Genomic DNA, 26,539 nt, shown 5'->3' on the forward strand with positions numbered 1-26,539 from the left:
CTCCTGTAGTGGCCTCAGCATGATAACGTGTCAGGAAGTAATTTGACACTTGAACAGCTCTTGTTGGTTTCTTGATCTGTGTCTAGCTTTGCTCTCTCCAGAATGGCTATGCTGTCGATAAAAGATATCTAACCAATTTTTTACTGCTTGACATTCCCACTGCATACAGTATTTATGCTGAATGGAGCTTTTCTCTGGGGAAAATTTATTGCAACTGGTTCACTGGTCAATGGCAAAACGACAGTTCTCTTGAAGGAATCATGGCAGAAGTGACCTTTGGATGACTGGGGTTTATTTCAGCAGAGTGGTTGTTTGTTGTACACCTGCCTGGCAGAAAAAATGGCATAAAACAAAGGTGCCTTTATTGGTTGGAACAATCCAGCTATGAAAAACAAATATTAAGAGGTCAAGCCATTACCCTGAAAGATAGCTTAGTATGCAGGAAGCTGAGGTGTCTAAACAAAATGAAATTAGGACAAATCCAAACTGGAAATACAAAATGCAACAGAGGGTGCTTAAAAATAATTTAATAAACAAGTTTTTTTCAAAAATGCATGGGCAGTGAAAGTGTTTTGGTCCAACTCACAAGTGAACTATAGGACATGAAAAAGGAAAGATTCTTTTATGGCGCAATCCTGTGGATTTTTTACTCAGAAATGAGTCCCACTAAATTCAGTGTGATATAATTCCCAATAAGCAAACATAAGCCTGCAAGCTCACTCTCTAAATGTAAATAAAAGAAACTTTAGTTGTAGGAATGATAACCTCTTCCTCATGGCCAAGAAACAGTGCTCAAAATCATTTCTCCAAGTAACTAAATATTTTTCAAGTGGCCCTGACTGTCCTGAGAAGAATGTCAGAATACTGTATTCACTGGATAGATAAGGTTTGCAAGTCCAGATTTTTCATTATGCTATGTTAAATAAACAATATTCTGGGAAGGTACTAACTTACGATGCCCATATATAGTTACAATATATCTGTTTGATATAGTTCCAGAATCCCGAAATACAGTATTCTCACTTCCTTAATGAAGAAAAATGGGATAAATAGAAAAAGAAATTATTTCACGGAATTGCTTATACCTCATTAATCTCATATTAGTGTGGGGTTGCAGCTCACATGGAAGTTGTCAGGTATATATGCAAAAGTTCCCCATAGAAAACAGTCTTGTACTTGTGGAGATCAGCTCTTCAGGAGTGATACTATCAGCAGGACTTGGAGAAGGGAGAGGCTGTTCCTCATGTTAAATTGTATGCATGGATGTAACATCTGAATAGGACGATATGGATGGCATTTGCTTATCACTCTGTCACAGTAAAAAGATCTCATTCACTAGCATCAGAAGCTTATAGATATAAACTTCAAAAAATTATAGGAACCAAGGAATCTGTCCCCAGAGAGTTAACATTGAATTGGATTGAAATACTCAACATGGTCTTGGGAAACAAACTGAAAATGCACAGGTATAGGTATGTCATGGAGAATATCTGGTTTGATCACAGTGCTTAAAAAGATCTTGGAATGGTAGTTGATTGCAAAGTAAATGTGAGCCAGTAGTGTGATGTGATTGCAAAGAAGACAAATGTGCATTTAGGCTGCATCAACAAGATTATGATTTCCAAATCAGAGAAAGTAATTTCTCAGCTATGTTCTGATTTCGTTAGACCTCAGTTTGAGTCCAGTTCTGGGCATCGCACTGTAAGTAGGATTCAGAGAAATTAAGCAGGTTCAGAGAAGAGCGATAAAGATTATCAGAGAACTAGAACGCCCTATGAAGAAGTTGCTGGGTATGTTGGGCCTTGAGAGAAGACTGTGGGGTGAATGGGATATGATAGCACCCTTTAAATACATGACAAGATGTCACACAGGACTAAGGGAGGACATTTTCTCTCTTATTTCAGAATTAAGTTAGGGGAAGGCAGATTCTAACTGAATGTTAATAAAAACTTCCTAACAGTATGGGACCTGTTATTCAGGAAGGTGTTAGACTCCCCATTGTTGGATGTGTTCAAGCAGTGGCTATACAGCCAACTATCTGGGATGCTTTACATGATTTTCATTCAATTTTTATGCTGAAAAAGAGCCTTATTTCTTATTTTTACCTACATTTTAAGCTGCTTCTTCAAGACAAACTGTTTTAGTCTGGAGAACAGTTAAATCCTTCAGTGGAATACTGTAGTGCCTGGACAAAGAAAGTCAGCAAATCTCAGTGCAACTCTTAAGGAACAATCCTTTAATTTTTTACCTTAATAAAGAATAAGCTCCAGAGGGAATTCTTATTTCGTATGTATCAGAAGTAACTAGTTCAATTCTATTTCTGAGCTTTTTTCGAATATTTTATAGGCCTGTTTGTACTTTCTATAAGATAATCATGGCTTCATTTTAATCATGACAAAAATATTACCTGCAGATGTCATTTATAGTATATTTTAGATACTTCTGCTTTTGTTAACAGGCCATGCTTATCTTTGGTTAATGGTCTGGGTTCACTTACCCAGACTGGCTGGGCTAGCAAACTATACCAAGACAAAAATGTGGTTATTGCTGTTTAGTATATCCTAATCATCTCCTGTAAGTGTATCTGTATTTTGGGGCATTCATAAATCAAGCATAGATATAACAGATGAACGTGCAACTTCCATCAGCTCAAGGATAGCATTGTGCTTTGCCCAGCATGTTGAGTAGACTACAGTTACTTCATTTGATCCAATCTTCTTACTTGTATTAATGTGCCCTATTCAGATAGATTACAGATAAATTAGTTACTGAACTACCAATCATTTTTTAAATAATTAATTATTGAAGTAGACACTCTTACTCTGCTTTGCAGGTTAGAAATCTTTGTTACATGGTGACAAAACGAGAGAAAATGAAGCACTCCATTTGCAAACTCCAGGAACAGATTTTCCATCTCCAGATGAAACTTATCGAGAAGGATCTTTATGCAGGTAACTTTTCCTGCTGAGACATAGAAAATCTGTATTGTAAATTTTGTTATTGCATTTTACTTTCTTTACTTGCTTTATTTTTAAAGAGATTAGAGAAGGTATGTCTTCCCCCCCCCTTTTTTTTTTAGAAAACTGCAAGAAGTGGTGTTATCTGACAAGTTTTGATGTATCTAGTGTTTTGCTTTGAGCAATGTATGTAATTTCAGCAATGACTTCTGTTTTCAAACAATGGAAGACTTCCCTATGATACTGAATTCATATCTGCAAAAATGGATTTTAAAAATGTTTTTGGGGAATAAATAACCATTAACCTCCAAACTAAAACTAAAAAAAAAAAAAAATGAAATTGGTGCAAAAAGAATATAGTATCAGCACCAGTTGTGTCTGTTTCAGGAGAACATCCCAGGATTGGAGAATCATCGGAGTGAAGGCCCTCTCTTCACTACTCGCTTACATTTCAGAATCTGTGTCTGCTTATAATAAAAAATTAATACAGGTTTATCACATTTATAGGTAAATGCAAGCACTTCTTTGTCATAATAATGCAGTTCCTCCTCAGTTTGTTCTATTAAGTCAGGACAACTGCTTCATGGTTTGTACAAGAACTTGACAATGTGGCTTTAACTGACCTTGTATAAACAAACCACATAACATCTCTAAGAAGAACCTTAACTAGAAACTCTGACCAAATTTACTGATAGTTAATTTTGGTTTTCTCAACATGGCCTGGGATGAAATCTCTGGCAGAAGTTTGGTGTTCCCTTCCATCTCTTTGAATTCTTACTGCTAATCTTGCCCCTCTAAGGCTATAGATACTAGAGTTTTAGTGGTGACATCAGGTTCATTGGCAGAGTTTAATAACTGTTGCATTGCCTTTTGGGCACCCACTGTTTGTTAAAGATCAAACGTTAAACTATTGCCAGATAATTTTTTGCTCCTTTGTGCTTTTAGCTTTATCTTTAAGTTAAGTTGTACTTATAACTTATACATAAGGAATGCCTTCCAGTATGAAACCATCTGAAAGTTTTTTAAGTGAACATGAAATTAGTACACATCCTTGAAAAAATAATGCAGCACACAGTTGCTAACCCGCAACTTGTACATTTTTTTTGTTGTTTTCAACTAGGATGCAGAACCCAAAACTCAAGCTTTCTAATATCCAGAATAAGCATCTGGCTGTTTGGCAGAGTGTTTCGCCAGTTATGTTTGTGGCTTTGGAGTCTTCTCAGTAGCCATCACATGGCTTGGATTTCTTTAGGACTGTCTGGATTACATTCTTTGCTGAAATTTGAGGGCCTTAGAAATGTGAGGACTTAAAAATATCTGGGTTTCAATCCATTGATAATTATACCAATTTGAATTTTGTGTATTAGACTGTTTCTTTACAGTGAGATGTTCAGATCCACTATCTTCAATATTGCAATACTAGAAAAAAATGATACTTTGATGATTTATGTATAGTCTGTTGCAGGAAAAGCAACTATTATTCTTGTGGCATCTTTGTAACATATGCTTCTGTGGAATACAGTTAATTCTCAATTATGGGCTGAGAATGAGACACTGGGGCCAAAACATTATGAAATGCAAAAGTACAGCCGTAGCACTGTGACATTTCCATTTATATCCCAAATGTACCCATGATAAGAACATCTGACACCTCTTAAAATTGTTAAATTAGACTGGTATAACTAGAAAGATAATGTTGTCAGAGTGATTACAGTTGTGAATGGGTTATTCTATTCTTATCTTGTAAGCATTGGGGATTACACACAGAAATGTCACAGCCTTACTGCTTGCATTTCACAGCCATACTGTTTACAGTGTTGTCAGGAGCTAGATATATAGAGAGACCTTTCTGCCAGAAAAGTATCATAACTTTTGATATTAATATGCCTTTAATAAAACTTTCCAGAAAATACTTTCCTTTTCTTATCAAAAAAGGATGCTCATAACAGGAAGTTTTGCAAATGTTTCTTCACTTAAAAAAAAAAAAAGAATATACAGATAGTCCTTGTTTAATGTCCACTCATTCAGCAACTGTTCGAAGTTACGACAGTGCTGAACAAGGGGGACTTACGACGGGTCCTTGTAGTTGCGGCCATTGCAGTGGCTGTGCGGTTGCATGATTGTGATTTATGCACTTGGCAACCAGTTCACAATTACATTGCAGTATCCTGCGGCCATGTGATTGCCTTCATTTATTTATTTGTTTATTTATTTATTTGTGCATCACATTTATATAGCTGCCCATCTCACAAAGCGACTCTGAATATTTGCAACCTTCACTGCTGGCTTCCGACAAGCAAGGTCAATGGGGAAGCTGGCAGGAGGTCATAAATGGCAATCATGTGACCATGGGATGCTGCGACTGTGTGGGATTCTCCTAACAACGGCAACTGGAACTGCTGTCATAAGTCAGCGTGGACACATGACATCACACCTTACAACCGTGTCACTTAGCAACAGAGTTCCCGGTCCCAATTACCGTTGGTAAGCGAGGACTACCTGTAATCCAGAATTAGTTAAGCTTCAGAGGCTAGTGTGAATTTAATCTTAGTTGTTCTGTGCTGGCTTGTGACTAATTATTAATTTAACCCTCTTTATAACAATGTCTGATAGGACAGTTCATACCTGCTCTTTATACATAGTGTTTGAATTAGCATTGGTGTTCTTTCCAGGAAAACAATTGTTTGTATGGTGGTTGTTCTTTTCCTTTTGGAAGTAACCTCTTTTAACCTACAAGGGAGCACTGGAGAATTGCCATTCAAGGAGGAGATGAAAAGATCATAGCCATGCATGGAATATCAACAATATATTCAATTTACTGGCTTATCCAATGCACAGTTTTTTGGTAAATATACAAATGTAAGATGAATCTAAAATATAAACTCACAACTTAACCTTTTAAAATAAAAAGTACAATCTGTTCAAAAGTTAGTATGATGCCATCTGTTTAAAAACTCAGATGATCTTCAATCCTATCCTTTTCTTAATGAAGACTTGACTTCACTGCAATTTGGCTTTCAAAAGAGATGATAATTGTTTGAAAGATCAGCATCAGTGGTGAGCCATGATAGCTAAGGGGGATAGAAAAAGCATTTATTTAAATATTAGTAGGCACTGAAAACAAGCCGCAGGTGAAGGGGATTCCTGATTGGATGTTTTTGTAATACAGTAAATTGCTGACCTGCTGATCCTTTTCTAATCCAGCGACCCCATCACTACCTTTTTGTGTGTGTGCCTTCAAAACACCCTTGATTTTTAGTGACTGCCTGGACAAGTTGAAGCAATTTTCTTGGCAAGATTTTTCAGAAATGGCTGTCAATATCTGAAAGGGCTGAGAAGAAATGACTGGCCCAAGGTCACCCAGCTGGCTTTGTGCCTAAGGTCTAGACTAGAATTCATGGTCTTCACGTTCCTAACCTGGTGACTTAACCACTACACCAAACTGGCTGTCCATGTCCCCTACCTCTGGTAATTTAATATTCTAGGTTACTTTGATAATATCCATCACTCTTAATATTATTTTACTTATTATTTTACTATTTTTTAATTTTTTTTAATTTAGAGGTATAGCCATTTCCAGGTTGTAAGGGATTGATTGAAATCTTAAATGAGATGAACAGAGTTTAGACATGTCTTAAATAAGAAGACATTCTTATCCTAGCCTGTAATGTGGTATTGCCTTTCCTTTTTTAAAATTTTAGATAGCTTATAAGATTAATTTATTCTTATGAAATACTGGTTACAGAATAGCTCAGTTCATTTTTCTATAACTATGGGTGTGTATTATCTCTGGGTTGTTTTTTATTTGCATTTCTCGTTACTTGTCAGTGGGTTCAGGGTACCTTCCATTCCTAAGAACTGGAGAATGATTTTTAGAATTCAGAACTGGGAGACCCTTCATGCCCTAGTCACCTCAAGGTTGGATCACTAGAATGAACTCTACTTGGGGTTGTCCCTGAAGACCATTTGGAAGCTACAGCTGGTCCTGTCAGCCCTATAAGGTAGACCAGACTAGGAAACCAATGCCATATAGGTCTAAAACTACTTTTATGGAACAGCTATAGTAACAGAACCTTGCAAGTCTGAATGTGCTTCCCCCTCCTTCACTTTATCTTTCTATGAATTAGGGAGGGGCCTGTCTTAGACATTTACTCAAATTAGTTTCTTGGAATGCGCTCAAGCCATGCTTGTCTGATCATTACCTTAGTAGCAGTTCTTCCTTCTGGCCTTCAAAGCTATTCTCTGTGCCCTCTACAGGTCCATAATGCAGCAGTGTGGGAAGTAATGGTGGTGCCGTGTTATTCACTCATTGCCCGGCTGCTTCACAAGCTGCACCGGTTACCACTCGGCTTCAAAGTGCTGGTTATCACATACAAGGCCCTTCAAGGCATAGAGCCTAGCTATTTGAGGGACCGCCTATCTCTAGGTGTCTCTAGTTTGATCCCTAGCAGGGTGGGGCCACTCCAGGCCTCATCAATTAAAGAACATAATCTCGCAGGGCCCAGGAAGCATGCCTACTCTGTTGCAGTTCCTACCCTCTGGAATCATCTCTCCCAGGGATTCATGTGGCTCACACCCTTACGTTGCTCAGGAAACTATTGGAGACCTGGTTATTCTTCTGGGCCTTGGAGAGAGGGTGATTGTGGAACACCTTTTTTTTTTTTTTGGCTTGCATTGATTTGTTTTGATTACTTTGCTCTTCCAGTCTGTTGTGTAAGCAGGCTTCGTAGGCAGCCTGTGAATTAAATAAATAAAATAAAGTTATTTAGAGCTAAGTGACCTGACAAACAACTAAAATATCCTTGTAATTGGGAAGAAGAAAAGGAGTGCATTTGGCTGCTGCCTCAGTGGCCCCTCCGCACTTAAAAGGGCTGCAGTGAACTGCTCAACTGGTGGAGCTGCTGCCAACCTATATGGCCCCTCCCTGCCCTTCCCAGAATAGCACTAGAAAAATGCAGCCAGGCTGCTGGGGAAGCTGTAGTCTGATTGGCCCAATCCCATCTACAATGGTATGCCAGGCTGGCCACACCCACTTTTAGGGCACACAGCTGCATCCATAGCAGGCTAGTTTCACCTCACCTTCACCTTATCAAAGATGTGACTATCTCCATAATTGGCCAGCTTAACCCACTTCAACCCACCTGTCCAAAGGGAAGGTGGCTGAACAGAAGAGAATAGAGAAGGACTTGAACAGAGGAAGCAGAGGTGTCATAGGGCCAGCTTTAGCAGCAACAGCTACTAATGCTATAAGACACCAAAGCGTATTGAAACATCCAGCTGCCAGGATAAGAGTGACAGTAAGCAATAGCAACCCTGTTTGAAAGACTGCTGGGAACTCAATTTGATGCTCAGCAGCCATCCTGCTTAGAGCTCATTTAGGAGCTTGGTCTGGAGCTTGGTAGGAACCCTACCTCAAAGCTGGTGCAAACAAGGCAAGATTACACCAAACCCCAAAGTAGGCAAGTAACCCTAGTGCAGGGATTCCCAGCCTGGGGTGCCGACACCCCCAAGGGGTGTGATATGGAATTTCAGGGGGTGCGACAATTTTATGCACTGAGTTAAAAGCTTATTTTTTTAAGTTCATTTTGTTCACCCACATTAGAAATTAGACTTCTTCATCTTCAAATATGATTTTACTTTTGTAGGGGGTGCGAACATTAATCAAGCATTTCTTAGGGGCGTGGGGCATAGAAAAGGTTGGGAACCACTGCCCTAGTGGAAGGCAAGAATTGAACCCCACATTAACATTGGAGAACTTAAAAGGACCAGAAAGGGTTAAGTATGCCAAAACCCTAAGACCTGGCCAGGCTGATCATTACTTGAAGGAGGATCTTAACCCTATTCAGTTTATCCAGAATCCTACAAGGGACAGTGGAGAAAAGGGGGCTACATGTTTATATTGGGGAAATCTTGAAACATAATAAAGATCTTTAAAAGCATCTACTCAGTCTCCAGGCATAGTCAGAAGAACCCACTCAGTAATTACCCTTGGCATTAATTGGATCTCTGGGAACAAGGGATAATTTAACCACACATAACTTTCTCCATCTCAAAGATAGGGCATCTCATAACAACTTTTTATTCTACTTTGTCTGCTCTGGATTACTCTGAGCATCCATTAGTCAGAAAGCCCTTATCCAGTCTGTGACATGGTAAACCATAAATTAGTGTTTATAAACCATAATGTGGCTTAGCCAGAATCAAACAAAATACATCATGTCTTAAAGTGTCATATTAAGTCATATGGATTGTTTTAGCTTGGTTTGTTGGATAACCATAGCTATTGCTATCCTGTTAACTATGGCTTAGCATGTAGTATGAATACAACCTCTGACTCTTCCATCTATATTGGCTTGAGTGCAGAATTTGATTTCAGGTTTGTTTGTTTCACAGAATTCATACAATAGAGCAGGTAAGCAGACTTGCCAAATAAAGGAGAGTGTTGGTTATGTACACTGTGACGGTGCTCTTGTGCCTTCAGCAACACAATACTATGCATAAGTTTCATTTAGATTAAAACTACACTACTATGAGTATGCATGAGGAAAAAATTCTCCATCAGCTAATGTAGTAGCTGTTTCTGCCCAAATAAGCAGTCAGGAAGAATATAGCAGCCGCACAGGTGATTCACATGGCAGCTTCCATGCTGGGTTCATAATTAATCAAGTTCTTCAGTGCAGGTGTCTTGTTTTGGGGGCCCAACCAATGGTTCATATTTGCCAGAAGAGGTGCTGAGCTGACTGGACTTGAGTTTAATTTTCTGTCTGAGTTGAAGCTGAGACTTGATTGCTTGCCTCAGGTGATGCAGACTTCCACAAAAGAAGATGTTGTGTGAGAGACACACTTTCTACTGGAAATGTTTTTTTGTTTTTCCTGTTAAGTCAAGTGGTACTTTTGCCATTACCTTCTTCCTGAACCTACTGTACCAGCCTAGGAATTCCCAAGGGGTCTCCCATTCAAGTAGTAACCAGGTTCAACCCTACTTAACTTTTTCAAGACCAGCTAGGTGTTCCCACCTTCTGTGACTTCGAATCATAAAGTTGGCATTTAAGATTCCAGCCTGCTGCATGTCTCTCCTTCTATATTTTTACAAATCAGAAGGAACTAATTTAAGACTGTTTGTAAAGTAGAATTGAGATCAGCCTGAATGTTTCTTCTCTAACACAGAGAATTGCATTCAAACTTGTCTTCACACTCTATCATGTACTAGATAAGCCTATGCCAATTATTTTCATATTTATTTTCTGTTCAGAATATCATTGGGCAAATAACTCTTGCTTGTTTTATTTTTTTCATATAATTCTGTATTCGCAGTGGTCACAGGGCTATTAAATAAGTTGAAGATATACATAGGACTTAAATATTGCTCTTTTGATATGTAGCACAGAAGCCCTTTTTGTCCAAAACAGATTGTTTTCTTGGAAATGTGTTTAAAATGGCCTTTTTTACTGTCACTTGTGGTTTCTTTGAATATTTGGCTTGTGAAACATGGAGTTATGGAAATCTAAACAGTGTAGCTTTATATTCACATAATGCAATTTATTTCCCAAAGCAGGGAATTTTTATATGTGGGAACAGCTATGAATAAAATGCTTTCCAGGTGATCTCTGAGTTCAGGTTGGTTCATTTGGGAGCAAGCAAGTCTTAGGATATTCTGAACCAAAGCTACTTAGAGCTGTAAGGATTTTCAGGATTTGAACTAAACCCAGAAATATCAGCAATCTATAAAGTTGAAAAAAATAGAGTCTTGGATTCCAGCCTATTTGGCTCTCTTGCTTCAACATCCTATTTAGCAGAGGTTTAGGAAGATTTTCCAAGAAAGGGAAGAGAAGGATCTTCCCCTGAAAAAGGAATGGACAGATAGGAAGAGATGGGACACACATTTTACCTGTTTGTTTTTCATGAACTTTGAAAAATGGGAAATTTGTTAAGCCTATTCTGGGAAAGTTTTAAAAATAGGAATAAATCCTGAAACATACTCTCCCTGGAGTGTTGCTATCAAAACTAATATTTATTGAATCAGGATGTTCCAGTAAATACCTCTCTTGTTGTTGGAAATATTTGTAAATGTAACTCTATCCAAGAAAGACCTGCTGATGCTTCATGAAATATTGCTTGGTGTACCATTTCATGAGCTATGACAAAAATTGCTTCATGAACCTTGTTAGTTGCTGAGTCTGCCACTGTATGTTTTTCTCACAAACTCAGATGCACTGCATGACATGCCACATGGAGCCACCACTGATCCTCGTGCATATGGCTCTTCAATGGTCTGTACAGAAGATTGGAACTAGCAGGATGATTAAAAGTTGTTTTCCTTTGAGAGTGATTGGAAAATGCATTGTTTTGCTGCTCAGTTTCTGAGTGCTGTATTTCACTCATCATCTCCATTGCAGGCACTAAAAGCTGGGAATATGTCATCTGTAAACCAGAAAGTAGCCTTTCCCATCATGGATCCCTCCAGATGTTTTGGTTTATAATACCTATCTATCAGTCCCAGGCTACCCTAGAGAGAAAGATGTGAAATATGGCTGGTTTCAGTGCACCCTGCTCCATATTTCTTTTTCTGCTACTCTTACGTTACCAACATATTCAGAACCAAAGTAGATACAAAACATAGATTCATTATTGGATTTCTTGCCTCTGAGTTCTGGCAAATAAGCATAGGAGGCTGGGGAAAAAGGAGGAACCCGGATCATTAACCCTTTTCCCATGCCATTTTCCTAATGAAAATTGCTTCTCTCCAGAGCTGCTGTTTTCCCAGCTCTGTTTCCAGAGAGACTTTGTGTGTAATCAGCCTGCGTATATACATTTCTGAAATGGGACAGATAGCAGATTTAAGGGGTAATTATGCTCAGGAAATGGATCAGGGAGTGGAAACATTTTCCCCTCCCCCAGTGCCACTGAATCAGCCTCCATCTCTCTTGCCAAAGTTATAAGCATTATATTGTCCTCTTTGTCCAGTCTGGCTCTCAAATAACTTACTTGAAGGAAATATAACGTTCAATTGTTGCCTTCTTCCTCTGAATTCTAAATTTCCTAGATCAGAAATTACAGGCTTCATATCAACCATTTTTAAAAGGAGTAAAAATATGAAATTAATAATAGATTGCTAGCAGAGTTTTTGGTAAAGCAGCTTTTCTAATGGAAATTAGTAGATTGAAATAAGAAACATTTTATACCATATTTTACTCACTGTACTTCACGCTACCTATATGGCCCCATGTATTTTGGGAACAGAGATGGGTGAACTTTGCTTTTTATTATGGTTACAAAAAACAGTTGGAACATTTCCTCAGCAAAGAGTAACCTTGTGAATTATAGCCCTCTGAGTGGCATTGTGAAGAAATGCAAGCCTGGCTGATGCAGATAGGCTTTGAAGATTAGCTGAGCATCCTCATGTCCAATATTCTTATGTTTAGTGTGGGTAGAGTTACACAGCTTGGCCTGTTTTCCTGCTGTATGGTTCAGATTAACCCAAGTTGTCTTTGTCCTCCTTTTTCTTCCTACACAGAGGGAAAACATGTTCCTCCTTTATCATTGGCCTAGTATAGGCTTATTAATTATTGCATGCCATCCTAATTAATGTACAAAACCTTGGTAGAATGTATTTGGCACAGTTGACTCCTCCCAAAGCTGAACTTGGTGGTAGATGAATAATCATATAGGCAGGCGATGTCTCCTAAAGCTGGAAAGGTTGCCAGTCTGAAAGCTGCTTTTCCCCTATCTATCTTCTGTGAACTGAAAAACAATCCTCTAGTTGTCAGGCTTTGAAATGCAGCTGTTCCTTTTGACAGGCTTCTTTTTCAAAAAGTCTAGCATTGATATTGTTGTTTGGAAGCATTGCACCATCTAAACAAAGCCATATATTTTATTTGTTAAGTCAAGTGAAAAATGTGTCTGCCCTTCTCCAGTTCGTTGGCAGGAACTGAGCAAACATCAATTTTGCTTTGCTTTTCTTCCTGGAAGTCGGTTCAGTAATTGTGAGAAAAATCTTTGATTGGCACGCCTGCAAATATAAATCCTTTATAAAGGAATAAGAGTGGTTTATTAACTGGCTACAAGAAAAACCTAATTGCTTTAAGCCAATACTACTTAACTCCAGTATTCTTGTTGTGATGGCAGCCAGTTCTGGAGGCTTAGGAATAAGTTCATAGTGGCATGACCTATTGGTGTGTACTGTGGAGGCAACTGCTCTGTTTTCATCTTGGTAGCTCTAACCACAAAGTAGCAGCTAAAGGCAATTGACTTGCATTAAGCAAAAACTTCCAAAAGTGGGTACTTTATAAACTGCTGTCTAGCATTACATCAAGGCCTCTTGGGATAAGAGAGACAAAACCACAGCATGTTTGCACTCCCAGTAAGCTATTGATATTCCAGCAAAGACCTATCCATCCAGAATGGAATCAGATACATTTGTTTTTCCAGTATCAGTTTGGCCCCATAATACAGACTACTTGTGAAAGTTCACACTCTATTTTTAAGCATCTTCCTTATGCACCCATTGAAATTAATAAGAGTTAGCAAGAATGGTCAGCATCCCAATGATCTAAAAGCTTGAAGTAGTTAGAGCGATAGTTAACGAAGTGTGAGTGTAAATAATCCAAGAGGAAAAACAAAGTCCCAACCATTTGGGGGGAAAAGAAGAAAATGGCGGGCCCAGTTGCTATCACTTGTAAGGGGAAGATGGCTTGAGAGGGCAGCAAGGAGACAAGCAGAGAGAAAGGAAGTCATCCAGCAGAGTTAGAGAAGGCAGTGGGGAGGCCTGGACCTGGATTCTTCCCATGAAGATCTCCCTGGGATCTGACATGGGGAAGAAGAAACAGAAGACTAGAATCTCAAGGCTCTAGGGGTAAGAGGAAGAAGGCCTGTGAGGACCATATTTGCCAGAGGATGGAGAGAAAGCATAGATCTTTTTGACAAGGACAAAATGGAAGGGTAGGGCTGGCTTGACTCTCATGACTTCTGGAATTTCCTCCTCAGGGAAGTCCAGAAGTCTTGATTGCATTCTTATCCAAAAAATTAGCCAAACATTTCTACTGTAGCAGGTAGTTGGGGAGCAGGATGGATTTAATTTTAAACTGACTGGTTTTATTGCTCTGCTGTTTTGTGTTGCCCTGTAGATTTATTAGGCTGCTATTTTAAATTAATTGTTAAGCATTTATTGATATTTTGTGACCATATAAAATTGGATTTTAATTGTTTTGTAATTTAATATTGTAAGATGCCCTGAGGGGCCCGTTCAGGCAGTGTAGCAGGATATAAGAATAATAAATGTACTCATGTGCAACCCTTACTAAACTTTGGTCCAGAAAATGTGTCTTTAAATGGCTAGCAATGTTATCTTCATAAACTTGTTTTACAAATTTAATTGCCAACAAAACACTTGACCTCACACATGAAGAAGTCAAGCTAGTGAAAACTAAGAAAGCTACCTTACTGCAGATCAGACTCAACTATTTGTATGTTAGCCAGCACTGTCTACTCAAACTGCTAGAAATTCACCAGCTAAGATCTTTCACATCAGTCACTAGCAGGAGATCTCCAAAGTTAACCCTGGTACCTTATGTAGGCAAAGCACATTTTTTATCATTGGACCGTGGTCCCTTCTGGCACTACCCCACTGAATTCATTATGGAGCTTTGCAGCCTTCACATCTTTTTTACCTTAGTCCTTCATAATCTCAGATCCTTGTTCTGTAAATGATTAACTACATGCTAAGATTCAACTGAAAATGTGGAAATTACATTGAAATGGAACTGTAGCCGTATAGAAGGGATAATAACTACATGATGTGCTCTTGCAAAAACTAATGCTTTATTGACCCAAATACAAATGTGCATAGTCTGTATAATGACTTGAGAATCACAGTAAGTATACATATCCTGTTCAAGGATGGTCTGGATAATAATCCATGCTCTGGCAACCTCCCATTTGGATTCCTGCATCATACTAGATGTGTATCTTTCCTTGAAGATGAGGCAGAATCTCTCACTGGTACAGAGTGTAGCAGCAAAGCGGTTATCAAAAGTTTCTTTTTGAGACCATACAATCCCAATCTTAAAATAAGTGCTTTGCTTGTCTATACATCACTAGTCTGCCTTCCTCATTCTTTAGTAATGATGTTCAAAGCCCTTAAAGGTTTAGGATCCTGATTCTTAATGGAAGCACCTTTCCTAGCACATATCTCTCTGAATGTTAACAGCTGCAAGGGAGGGCCTTCCTAAGGATTCCTCAACTGGGAGTGGTATATCCCAAACTGAGAGAAGGCTTTTGTTGTAGCCCCCTGGCTAGCTGTAGAGTGCCCTTCCCATGGAGACCAAGCTGGTGCTCTCTCAGTGCCAGGTGAAGACCTGGCTTTTAGTTTCTCATTCTGGAGTCCTGAGCCTGACTCCATCTTTCCTTCCTTGAGTGGTTCTCTAAAATCAGGAATCTGGTAGCAACTCTTCAGACTAAGAGATTTTATTAAAAGACATAAGCTTTTGTGAGCTACAGCTCATCATCAAATGCAAATGGTCCTCTGTTAAGTGTTATTTCACATTTTTATTTTCATTTTGGTGCCTTTGAGTCAGTGTTGATTTCTGGTGACTGCCTGGACAAGTCCCTGCAGTTTTCTTGGCAAGATTTCAGAAGTGGTTTGCCATTGCCTCCTTCCTAGGGCTGAGAGAGAGGGACTGGCTCAAGGTCACCCAGTTGGCTTCATGCCCAAGGCAGGACTAGAATTCACAGTCTCCCACTTTATAGCCTGATGCCTGAACTGCTAAACCAGACTGGCTCTCTGATTGCACATATTAACTTTTACTTAATTTTACTGTTTTACCTGGCTTATTTTACAGATTGTAATTCACCATAAGATATTTTGAAGAGTGGGAAGGAAGCCAATGTTCTAAATTAATAAAATAAGCAATGCCTTCTCAAGTTACGAAGTCTACCTGTTGCTTATGTTTTTCATGTATTTTGATATTTACTGTGTTACCAGGTTAGGGACAGGTTATCATGGAGAAGATCTGTGTCCTCACTGAAGTCAGCACCAACTTGATGGCACATCATCATTTATTGTGTTACTAATTCATTCTGTTTTTAAATTTGAACAGAGCAAACTGGGAAGAGAACAAAAGGAAGAAGAAGTGACCCCAAAAGAAAAGGAAGAGATGATAGGAAAAGCAGTCCTGAGAAGAAAGAAAAGAGAAAATCGGGGAATGAGTTAGTACTTGGACAGTTGGGTAAGTTTAGCTTCAAAAGGTATCTTTGAAACCCATCAAGCATTTAGAGTCACATTTAGATTATAAATGCTCAGAATATTTTCTGAGAAATAAGTGTTTAACAGTAAGTATACTTTCATATTCATTGCACCTTCCACCCACATTCATTGGGGCTGTACAAGATAATTTTTGAAAAACAGGATTTGTGTTTTTCTCCTCAGTTTTGTATTCATACTAGTCTGTGTCAGATATATAGGGCATAATATTTTGCAAACTGCAGATGGCATTCCTCTGGGCAGAGTGCTCAAGTATATAATGGTTGTTTGGCTATATATATTCTTGGATGCAGCTGTTTAATTGGATCGTTTAGGTTGTGACACAGAAACGATCATAGTTGCTCTGGAATAGACTTTGTGGTACGTGGGCACCGGTGTGATAGTGAATGTGTCTTTTGCCACTTGCTAAGCTCCCTGTGCTCCTTAACTTCATTTTTATTTGCTTACCTTTTTATATAATGTTACCTTTTCTTCTAAAAATGCCTCTGGATTCCACATAGGCCATCTAGTAGCCTTAGAAAATAAAAGCAGTGAGATACTGCGGGCCAGTGCTGTATTTGGAACAATGTCCATGCATCCAGAGAAAAGAGCATGATGCATGGAGAGAGCAGGCATGATTTCATGGGGCCAATGGGAAGGACAAACCAACTGTAAATGTGTGTTTCAGATTGGGCCTGATCACCATTATGGCCCCATTATGAAGAAGGACCAGGACTGAGACCAAGTTTAATTAGATTTCATCTCTCAGCAACTCTCCATGCACTTACATGTGATACTGTTCTGAGCAGACTCTTCAGTTTAGGGATTAGAATCATTATGTAAAGTTAGTTGATTCCAGATTTCACTGAGCAACTACTGTTAGATTCCATGGGATATGTAAGCTGAGATGCTATAGAATTTTACCCTTTTTCCAGTATCATTCGTACTTTAGGTATGCTTGTAATGCAACTCTGCTTCTCATTTACTTTTGAGAATATTACATTCAGAAGGGCTAAATCAGCAGCAAAAGTCACTGACTAAGAAAAGGCGGCACAGGCACCAATAGGCTGAAGCTAAGTTCAGTGGCAGAGCTATTATTAGAGTATGGTTCATCTATCTGGGGTAATGGTTTCACATGTCTTTAAAGAGAACTGGGTTGCTCCTTAAGATGGGGTTGGATTGTTGTTAGAGGCTGACAGATGATGGTGGCAGGGACCAAAACTTTGCCTCCCTTTCCAAAGCCCCATCTGACCTAATCCATATTAGGGAGCTACTTCTTCAAATCACTGGGAGCATGTGGCCCTCTGGAAACAGCTTTACCCATTGGGAAGAGGCAAGCAGAGCTCCAGGGAGGCACTGTTTCACAATACAGGGACCATCTTAAAGGAGAAATTTCACTATTTCTGGATTTCTCTCCCTCTTCACCTTTCTCATTGATGAAGGCAATGGGGAAGAGAAACTTCAGAGAGTTTTGGCTTCCATGCTCTTGGAAAGGTGAGGAAAGAGTGAAAACATTCCCAAAGTCCTGAAAAGGAGGAGGAAGAGAATGACAAAACATGTTTTGGGATGCAAACTGCACCCTGTGTGTACTTGAATGCAGGTACCTAAGGGGTGGAGAGTGTGTCTTGTGACCTCACTCCACGCATTTTGTCATTTTGACAAAATGTTGGCTTGCTGTGTGGACACCACTGCTTGAAAAAACTGTTAAACAGAAGGAAGGGTTGGCTTTACTTGAGACATGTGGGCTAGATGGGCTCCCCAACTCTGTCCTGACATCTGCTGATGGAGAACTTCATCATTCCAGGTCTGTTGCTGAGGATGGTTTAGAGAAACAGCATGCTCGTAGTGATCCATGCTGTATAGCCTCCAGGTTAGTCTGTGGAAATGCATGGAATTCCAGCAACAGTTTGGAAACTGCAAATTAAAACAATCTGCCAGGCTGTTAATAGGGTCCAGTTGCTGTGAGAGCATTTCACGACAATTACATTGGCTCCTGATGTATTTTTAGTTCAAACTACTGGTGTTTACCTTTAAAACCTTCCACAGTTTGAGACCTCTTCTTCAAAGCATCATAAGATCCACTAAGATCTTTTTCAGAAACTAACTTCCAGGTGCCACTGCTATCTGAAATAAAGCAAATTGCAAATGTGGAAAGTGCTCTTTCAGGCAAGGTGTCCAATTTATGGGATATTTTCTGCCAGGAGAATTGCCTGTTCCCTATCCCTGCCCTGTAAGTGAAATTGCTTGGTTATTTGGAATATCCTTTCATTCTCACTGTGTAGTGGGTTCATCCAAATCTGCTATCCAGTGGTTTCCATCTCAAGAGGAGGAAGTCTGGTTATCAGCATTTTTCCAAACGGTTGGAGTTTTGTTGTGCCTTAAAAACTAGCAAATATATTACAAACTTTTAGGGATTTCAGTCCTTTAATATTATTCATGCATGCAATACTATCTATTGCACATATTCATTATTAAAAACAGTATCAAAGAGGATGAATGGAATATAATTAAGATAAGAATATATACACTGGAAAGGGCATTATTCGACAGTGAAGCAAAAGGAGAATTACATTCAGAAGGTACAGTGACCATTTGACAGTGGCTATTAACAATGTAGTTGTTAGGTGTGATTCAAATATTCTTGCATTATTGAACTGATTTCTTGTAATTGAATTATTAAGACAGTGGTTAAATTTATAATGCATTCTATATTTCTACCCATTATTGTAATAGGTTTGTCAACTTCCTTTCCCATTGCCGGGACCTTTTTCAACAGCTGGTTGGCTCAATCTGTACAGATTACCACAGAGAACATGGCAATGAGTGAGTGGTCCCTGAATAATGGCCATCATGAAAGCACTACCCCAGGCCTTTCTGAGGAACTTTTACAAGACGAAGAGACCTTATTAAGTTTCATGATGGATCATTCCTTGAAGTCCCCATTGAAACAGAGTGACACAACTAAGAAAACTAAGAGTAAAATTCGAACACACACTAAGAAAAAACCAGCAAGAAATGGCTTAAATGCCCTCTTTAAAAGACATCAAGAAGAGGATTCAAATAAGTGGACTAACAGCAGTTATTTGGCAGATAATACTATGAAATCTTTATCCCATGATTTAAGAAATGGCAAGGCAGAGAAAAGCATGGACAAACTTCAGTCAGAACGCAAAGGGATATGTGAAGTGAAAAAGATATCTAAGAAGGGTTCTTCTCATCCTCCACTTCCTCTTCCAAAAGCAGATGATTCTCAAGCATCCCAGAGTCTCATAAATAACCTAAGCAATGATGAGGATATAATGAAATACACCCCATCTGATCCTAACTCTCTGGTTCAAGTGCCTGATTCAGTCGGTAGTCTGAAAACAGTGGTGAGGTTCAGATTACCAAAAGAAGGCAAAGGGACTCACAGACCACAGAACAAGACGCCTGAGATGCTTCATGGACCTCCAGAAAATGAAAGATCAAAGGTTATCTTACATCCTTTTGACAATGAGACTGATGGCTACTTTTCAGATGCAGAAATGAGTGACTCTGACACAGAATCTGGAAGTGGCAGAGGGCGCCATAGCCAGTTAGATTCAGGAAATGAAGATAATTTCAGAATGAGTATTTTAGCATCTTAATGCACCTCTAAGACCAGTCATGACAGCTTTGTGAGGCCTAAATCCAGTTACAACTGCCATGTCCAATTTCACCTGGTATCATAACAAAGGTTTTTGGTTTGTTACTTTGTTTTTAATTTGTATATATAATTCAGAAATGAGCACTGTTGTTGCCTCTCTCTATATGCTTGAGAAACAGCTCCAAGCTTCACCAATTTAGACTTCTATACAGTCACAGTAGTTAACCCTTGTTACATGTATATCCTGGTTACATAGAATGCAAGCATACACATTATTAGGGACATCAGTTTTCTGGGAGCAAGCAGGACATCCCAGGTTTTTAATGAGGAGGTCTGAGATTGCCAGTGTCTGTTGTTCATGCAGGGATGACAGTTTTATGGGCATTACTTAAGCAAATTGATTTCATGATCTGCCAGATGTTACTGCCTCTTTTAGGGCAGATTTCAGAAGGGGAATACTACTATGGAAGCCAACTATATCCATAGAACATAATGGAAAAGTAAAAATAGATGTTCATATGTATGTGTGTGCGTGCACCTGCACATGCATGTACACATGTGCAGGGTTTGCCAGTGTGTATGTCTGCGTGTGCAAGTATGAAGTAAAATAAGCGATTCTTTTTTTTTTTTTTAAAGAAGCACAACAAGCTTATTTGAAGAAAGCACTTAATGGGTAGAGGAATACAACATTGTATTTATGGTCTACTAAACCTTTTTTCTTCCTCCTCCTTTTCTTTCTCACCTCTTCAGTTCAGTCAGGGTCCATCGAGGAGGCAAGAACCAAGATTTAACTCTGTCACTCCAGCTATCAGCTGAGCAGCACTGTAAAGATTCATCCAAGGCTCTCAGCAGATAGATCCATGCTAAAGCTGCTCTGCTCCCGCTCAGTATCTTTCCAGAGTAATTTGGGTATTATTTGTACTACTCATTGGTAAACCTAAACCTTTAGTTATCGGAGCCATTCCCATAATTTCCTCAGGTTAATTAAAATAGCCTAGTATGGGCCAAACAAAGATCAGAAGAAGAAATGTTTCCATTAATCAGAGGGGGAAATTATTCAAAGAGCTCCAATCTGTGCTTTCATGATAGATCAGTAAATCTCTGCTCATCTGTTCAGGAGCTGCTTCTGTACAGTAGCAGTCACTTGGTTGAAGAGGCAGCATCATTGAGAAGCAACTGAAACATTTGCCTTTCCCATGTTGTTTGTTTCTATAAACACTAATTAAATTGATGTCTTTTCCCCTTTCCTTCCTTTCCTTTCAAAGTAAAAACTTATTAGTGAGCCATCAACACATCCTAAGAGGGTGATTCACAGAAGTCAGCATTCTAAATATTTCAATAATATTGTACATCAGATGTTTCTAATAAGCCTTAAATGTTGTTCAAAAGCTGGTGTGACTTATGAGTCATGCAGATTTCCAAGTTTGCACTTTGTTACCCTACTGATTCAATTTTGGCTTCAAAGGTTACAGTCAAGGTTTTAAGGTTTGCTACAGGCTTGATGGGAGTGGCCCCAGTGTAAGCTCAGGGAAGTAAAACAAAAAGAAAAGTGAAGTTCACTAAACATTTTTGCTGATGGAAGGTGACTTTAAATACATAGGTGAATGTGTGTGTACGTATGTGGTATACACACACATATACATACCCTCACATATGCACACTGGGTCACTTTCAAACTGGGGGAGACAAACATCTTGCAGTTCTGATGAATCTGTGAAATTATTTTATGGATGCCAAAGAATATAGGAAAATAGCACAGCCAGAAACCGGAAACTTACTATGAGCAAAAGCTGTTGAGAAACTAAAGGACTAAATCTGTATTCATGACCCAGTTTGCAAGCTTGCTGAAGATGATGCTTTCATCATTTGAACCACCTCCCACCATTGTGATTTCTGATCTTCCTTATTCACTGCAGTCTCAGCAATATTGGTTTTTTGTTCTCTGATGCCATATACTGGCAGTCTTTCATTTTTTGGAAGTCACATTATTTTTACCAGCCTTCTGAAGTCCTTAATACTACTCCAGTTGAGCTATAATTTAGAGAATCTCTATTCTGAAAAGAAACCAAAATCAGTTGCCAAACACACATCAGTGTTTTACTGACACAAGTTTTGTTTGCAAAATTATTTTTCAAAAGCATTGACCGAAATGGAACCGTTCAATGTTAGCCTAGCCTATATGGATTGGCAAGTAAATTCTGCTCCATCTTCAAGGCTTGGTATGTTCAGATAATGTTAAATACAGTAAATAGGACTTAGTTTTATCTTATCAAGCTTGCTAGGCTTTAGCTACAATATCCTAGTTATGTCATACAAATAATCAATATGCTGCCTTTAATGGATCTTGCTTCCGTGTGCTTCAGTTCAACTATTGCTTTAAAAAAAGAGGAAAAAAATCCAGAAATCTTGCTGTATGCAGCTTCATTCGCCAGCTACCGCATTACTTGCTTGCTCACTCAATACAGGACAGCAAAAGGGGTAAACTTTAAAGAACAACCAAACTAAAGCAACACCTGTCTTCATTTGGATGAAGTGTAGAAGGATGAGACACTCCATTTTTACTGTGAATAAGATGCTATTATGAAACAAAAATGTTTTTTTTTAAATGCAAAAAGAATTATTTGCCATAGTCCAGAGTCTTCAGTGCAATCTTGCAGAGAGATAGATACAGATATCTATAGATATATAGATATACACACACACACACAGACACACACCTATATCTCACAAAAAAATGCATTGAATGTTGCTGACTCTCAGTCTTCCTTAAAACTGAAGGGAACAAGATAGCCTCTACTCGAGTGGGACTTCACGGAGTCAAATGGAGTTCTGGAGCACAGCCTTTCTATATGATATACTCATATTGCTTTAGCTATCATGATTTTGCAGACAGCAAATGTTTAAAAGGCTATGTGGGCTTTGTTGTATGGAGAAGAAGATCTGTACGTGGGGAAAAGGACAAGAAAGACTTCACAAAGAAACAGGAACTCAGCATGTTCCTAATTACTTTAATTGCCGTTCCCCTTACAGAAGCGGTTTGACTCCAGAGGGGCTTCTGCCAGCAGATAAGAGCTGTGTTTTCACTGATGCCTCCTGCAGCGCTCTGCCTCTTATGTGGTACATTACTGAGGGCTTGGAGCAGATAGTGGGAATGGGTAAAAATCCACACACAAGCCTCAGATGGTTGGTTGAAACCTTACAGGGAAGTAAGCGTATAAGCTCTTTCTGTGAATGACGGAACTCGGTAAGGTTAGGGTTCATGAAGTGTAACGCTGAGGAATCTGGGTTTGGATTTCTTTCATATGCTCAGACTGTAAGTAATATCTACAAGCGTTCACAATGTCTCTGTAGCTACAGTGAAGTCCAGTAAGTGCCTTGGACTTGATTTCAGGCTGTAGGATTCTAGAAGAACCCCTAGCAGCTGCTGTTAATGTAATGTGCAGGGGGGCAGAATGTCTGTTAGCTCAGGGGCTGCACCAGCTTTGGGCAGCGTGCTGAAGGCTGCAATCCAAAAGCGGGCAGGGCCAGGGCCCCATTTGGCAAGAGGGAAGCGGGGAGCTTAAAGGGGTGAAGCGAGTGCCTTAAGCACGTACAAGGTATAAGGCACATAGTTTGCTTCCAAATCCCAACTACCCACTCTGAAGGCCATAAAAGGGATGCTGGTAGGCCTTTTTTTTTTTTTTAATTTTGTTTTGTGCCCCTGATAATAGTGCTGCCGTGCTGTGGAGCAAACACTCTGAAATGCTCCAGATGGTTAATTCAAAGTCTTTTCCAGTATTTGAGGCTTGGTATATCTACCTAGCTGTCCGAGGGAGTTCCTTGTAGCACAAGGCATTGCTAAAAAGATGAGTCATTCTGTCACAGTCAAGATCCAGCTCTGAATTACTTAAAATCCATTCTTTTGAATTGTTTCCAGTAGTGTCTGTGTTAGCTCCTGCTCCGTTGACAGCTACGTGCATATTAGTCAAAACCCTTTTAAGGTGAAGGCCGATCTTCCTTTGCTACTTAGCACCTGCCTCTTTTCTTGTCGAAACTAGAGAGATTTGCATAAAGGAAAAAGGAATTGTATGTGAAAGATATTTTTGATGCATCATAAATGTATTTTGAAATGAACAGAAAAAAAAAAGAATAAATGGTCTATTTTATTACATAAAGGTCTTTAATCCAATAATGTGTGAACTTCAGGCATTGACATTTGCACTGTAAAGGGTGAATCCTATTAGCATCATGATTATGTATTAACATGCCTATAGTAAAGCTCATTTTTTGTTCATTAATAAGGATCAAACGTTGCTTTCGAAACCTCAGATTTAAACAGAATGTTTTAGAGTCCAGTTTTGGAATATGCTCGAATACACTTTCACTTTCAATTTTTGGGAACGGGTTTTGTGGTGTATGTTGAATCTTTTGTTGATAGTTATTTTGTCAGCATTTTTAAAGAAACAGGTTTGGCAGTGCTTTTCCTCAAAGCACAATGGAGAATTAGCCATTTCTCCCAAGGGGGGGGAAAGATGGAATTAATTCCTGCCTGTTCTTGCGACCCGTCACAAGGCTCCATTTCCTGTTATTAGGTAGGTGTGGCAATTTGGTTGTTCTTTAAGGAAGCTCTTGCACACTTTGGTCCATTCCACACTGACACAATATAGGCCCACTCTGTATCAGTTACAGGAAACAATATGAATGTCACAGGAGGCAAAGGCCTTCTGTTTTCTTTGTTTCAAAGAAAGTGATGTGCCATTTGTTAATATAAAAGAGAAATATTGAAAATATATTGAAAAGAGCAATTTTAAATTATTTTTGGCTTATGTTGCAATATTTATTTTCTTGTATTAGAAATTCCTTTGTAGAGAAAAAAAATGTATTTTTCATTAATGCAAAACCTATTTCTCCTTTTTGTACATTTTCCATGTTAGTTAATCCTTAAAGCAATATAATGTATCAAGGTTGTTCTGTGTGAAAGCTGTATTATGCATGCTGTTTGTGTTGCCTTGGAATAGGTCTGTCTGCCATAATTTTCATTATGTTTAGATTCAGTGTATGCTTTAATACACGTTGGGACCACGGCCCATTTGCTTATGAAAAAAGAAATACCTTTGCATTCTTCAATGTGTTAGCAAATGCAGTCAATAAAGATGTGTTTTCTGTGTACTTTGGTCTGAATATTGAATATTTAGCAGCCCAAGTTATCTCAGTATTAAAGAAAACCATCCTTTAATATGTCAGTAAGCGCTTCAGACTTTAAGAATCTATGCAGTATGAATTCATTTCTACCAGGACGGATGGCATCATTCAATTTTAATTTCTTAATTGTGCGGCCATGTGTGTGCCACAGTTCAGTGAAAAGGACAATAAAGCTGAAGAAGGTGGTCGGAGCTACTCTGTTCAATAGCCTAGGAACAGAAAAGGATGCCTCAAAAGCCAGAGCAGTGACTGAACAAGATTTTTACGCGGAGGAAAGTGCTTATTTTCATCTGTTTTCTAGTTCATTGAACACTCCAGTGACTGTTTACACTCCTGATTGAGCCTTTACACACAACCCAGAGAGCAAGAATTAAATTTGCATGGATTATGTGTTTTTAATGTTTAACTTACAAGACTTTAAATATTGAAACCCAGTGAAAAGGAGGATGGATAAAACACGAGTTGATTGCAAAGAAAATGATCAGGTTTATATGACAAGAAACTTCGTTATTAACGCTAAACAGCTAGGTGTAAAATCATAATTATTTATAACTGAAGTGAATGTGTATGTTCTCTTTTATGTCATCTGGCTTTTAAGTTAAAGGAGTCAACAGTACAGGTAGCCCTTGCTTAACAATGGTAATAGGGACCAGCAGTTCCAGTTGCCATCGTTAGGCAAATCCCACACAGTCACAGTGTCCCACAGCAAATATGTCATATATAAAGGCAAGTAAATAGGAGTCCCATTCTGAAGTTCTTTTAAGTAGACAATTTATGTCCAGGTAAATGTGTTTAGAATTGAAGTCCAAATCCAAACCCAGTTCAGGTCTTCAATTGCTAAGTGTACTTAATTCTGAATTCAGTTATGATCAGACACTTATATACCAAGTGAGCTACTAATAAAATATTTTAGTTGCAGTCTGAAAAAATTTCATTTACAATTTAAATATAACAAATTAGATTATTCTCTAATAATTTTTTCCTGTCACATTTTTAAAATGTGACGAAACCTGAAAAATTTTGCCTACTTGTGGCTATTTTTGCCTACTTCTGGAGAAGGGGGGAGAACAGTTTTTTGTAGCAGCCACCTTCCTGTTCACCCTGTTAAGACTTCTGAAGTATTAGAAGATAGTTCAAACACCACAGAAATCTAAAAACCCTTTAAGTAAATTGCTTTTTTGCAGACAAACTGCTGCTGCATCTTTAAAACAACGTACTTGGAAATATATTTCATTGATAATCACTGATGGGTCAGCAATACTAGCCTCCACATCTTGCATTCTTTTCCATCTATTTGATCTGGCTGGCCAAATATATTGGAAATGGAAATGCTCCAATTGATGGATCTGATGATTCTCTGCTGGAACAATGAACCTCTGAACCAGAATTGATTAGAACAAAATGTTTTAAGTGTTGTTTTTCATTAATAGTGGCAGTAAATTCTGGAATAGAGGTCCAGCAGACTTTAAATAAATAAAGCAGGGATTTCTGAATCTCTTGTAAACTAAGCCAAAACGTCTTCAGACAATAGTAGAAGCA

At 38.7% G+C, this 26,539-nt stretch overlaps 1 protein-coding gene across 2 annotated transcripts in view; it reads left to right on the forward strand.

Annotated features, from left to right (window-relative positions):
* JADE2 (jade family PHD finger 2) overlaps window positions 1-24,967 on the forward strand; it is a 174,842-nt gene extending 149,875 nt beyond the window's left edge. For both annotated transcript variants that reach the window (XM_007421884.4, XM_025174858.2), the window contains exons 10-12: window positions 2,834-2,951; window positions 16,052-16,180; window positions 18,928-24,967. In XM_007421884.4, the coding sequence (XP_007421946.2) occupies window positions 2,834-2,951; window positions 16,052-16,180; window positions 18,928-19,820 (1,140 nt within the window). In that variant the 3' untranslated portion in view covers window positions 19,821-24,967. The remainder of the gene's footprint in view (window positions 1-2,833; window positions 2,952-16,051; window positions 16,181-18,927) is intronic.
* The last annotated feature ends 1,572 nt before the right edge of the window (window positions 24,968-26,539 follow it).

This window comes from Python bivittatus, unplaced genomic scaffold (assembly GCF_059951505.1).
Source record: "Python bivittatus isolate LINGU-HERP-01145 unplaced genomic scaffold, Pbiv_v1 ctg000080_np1212, whole genome shotgun sequence".
In the NCBI taxonomy this organism is placed as follows: Eukaryota; Metazoa; Chordata; class Lepidosauria; order Squamata; family Pythonidae; genus Python; species Python bivittatus.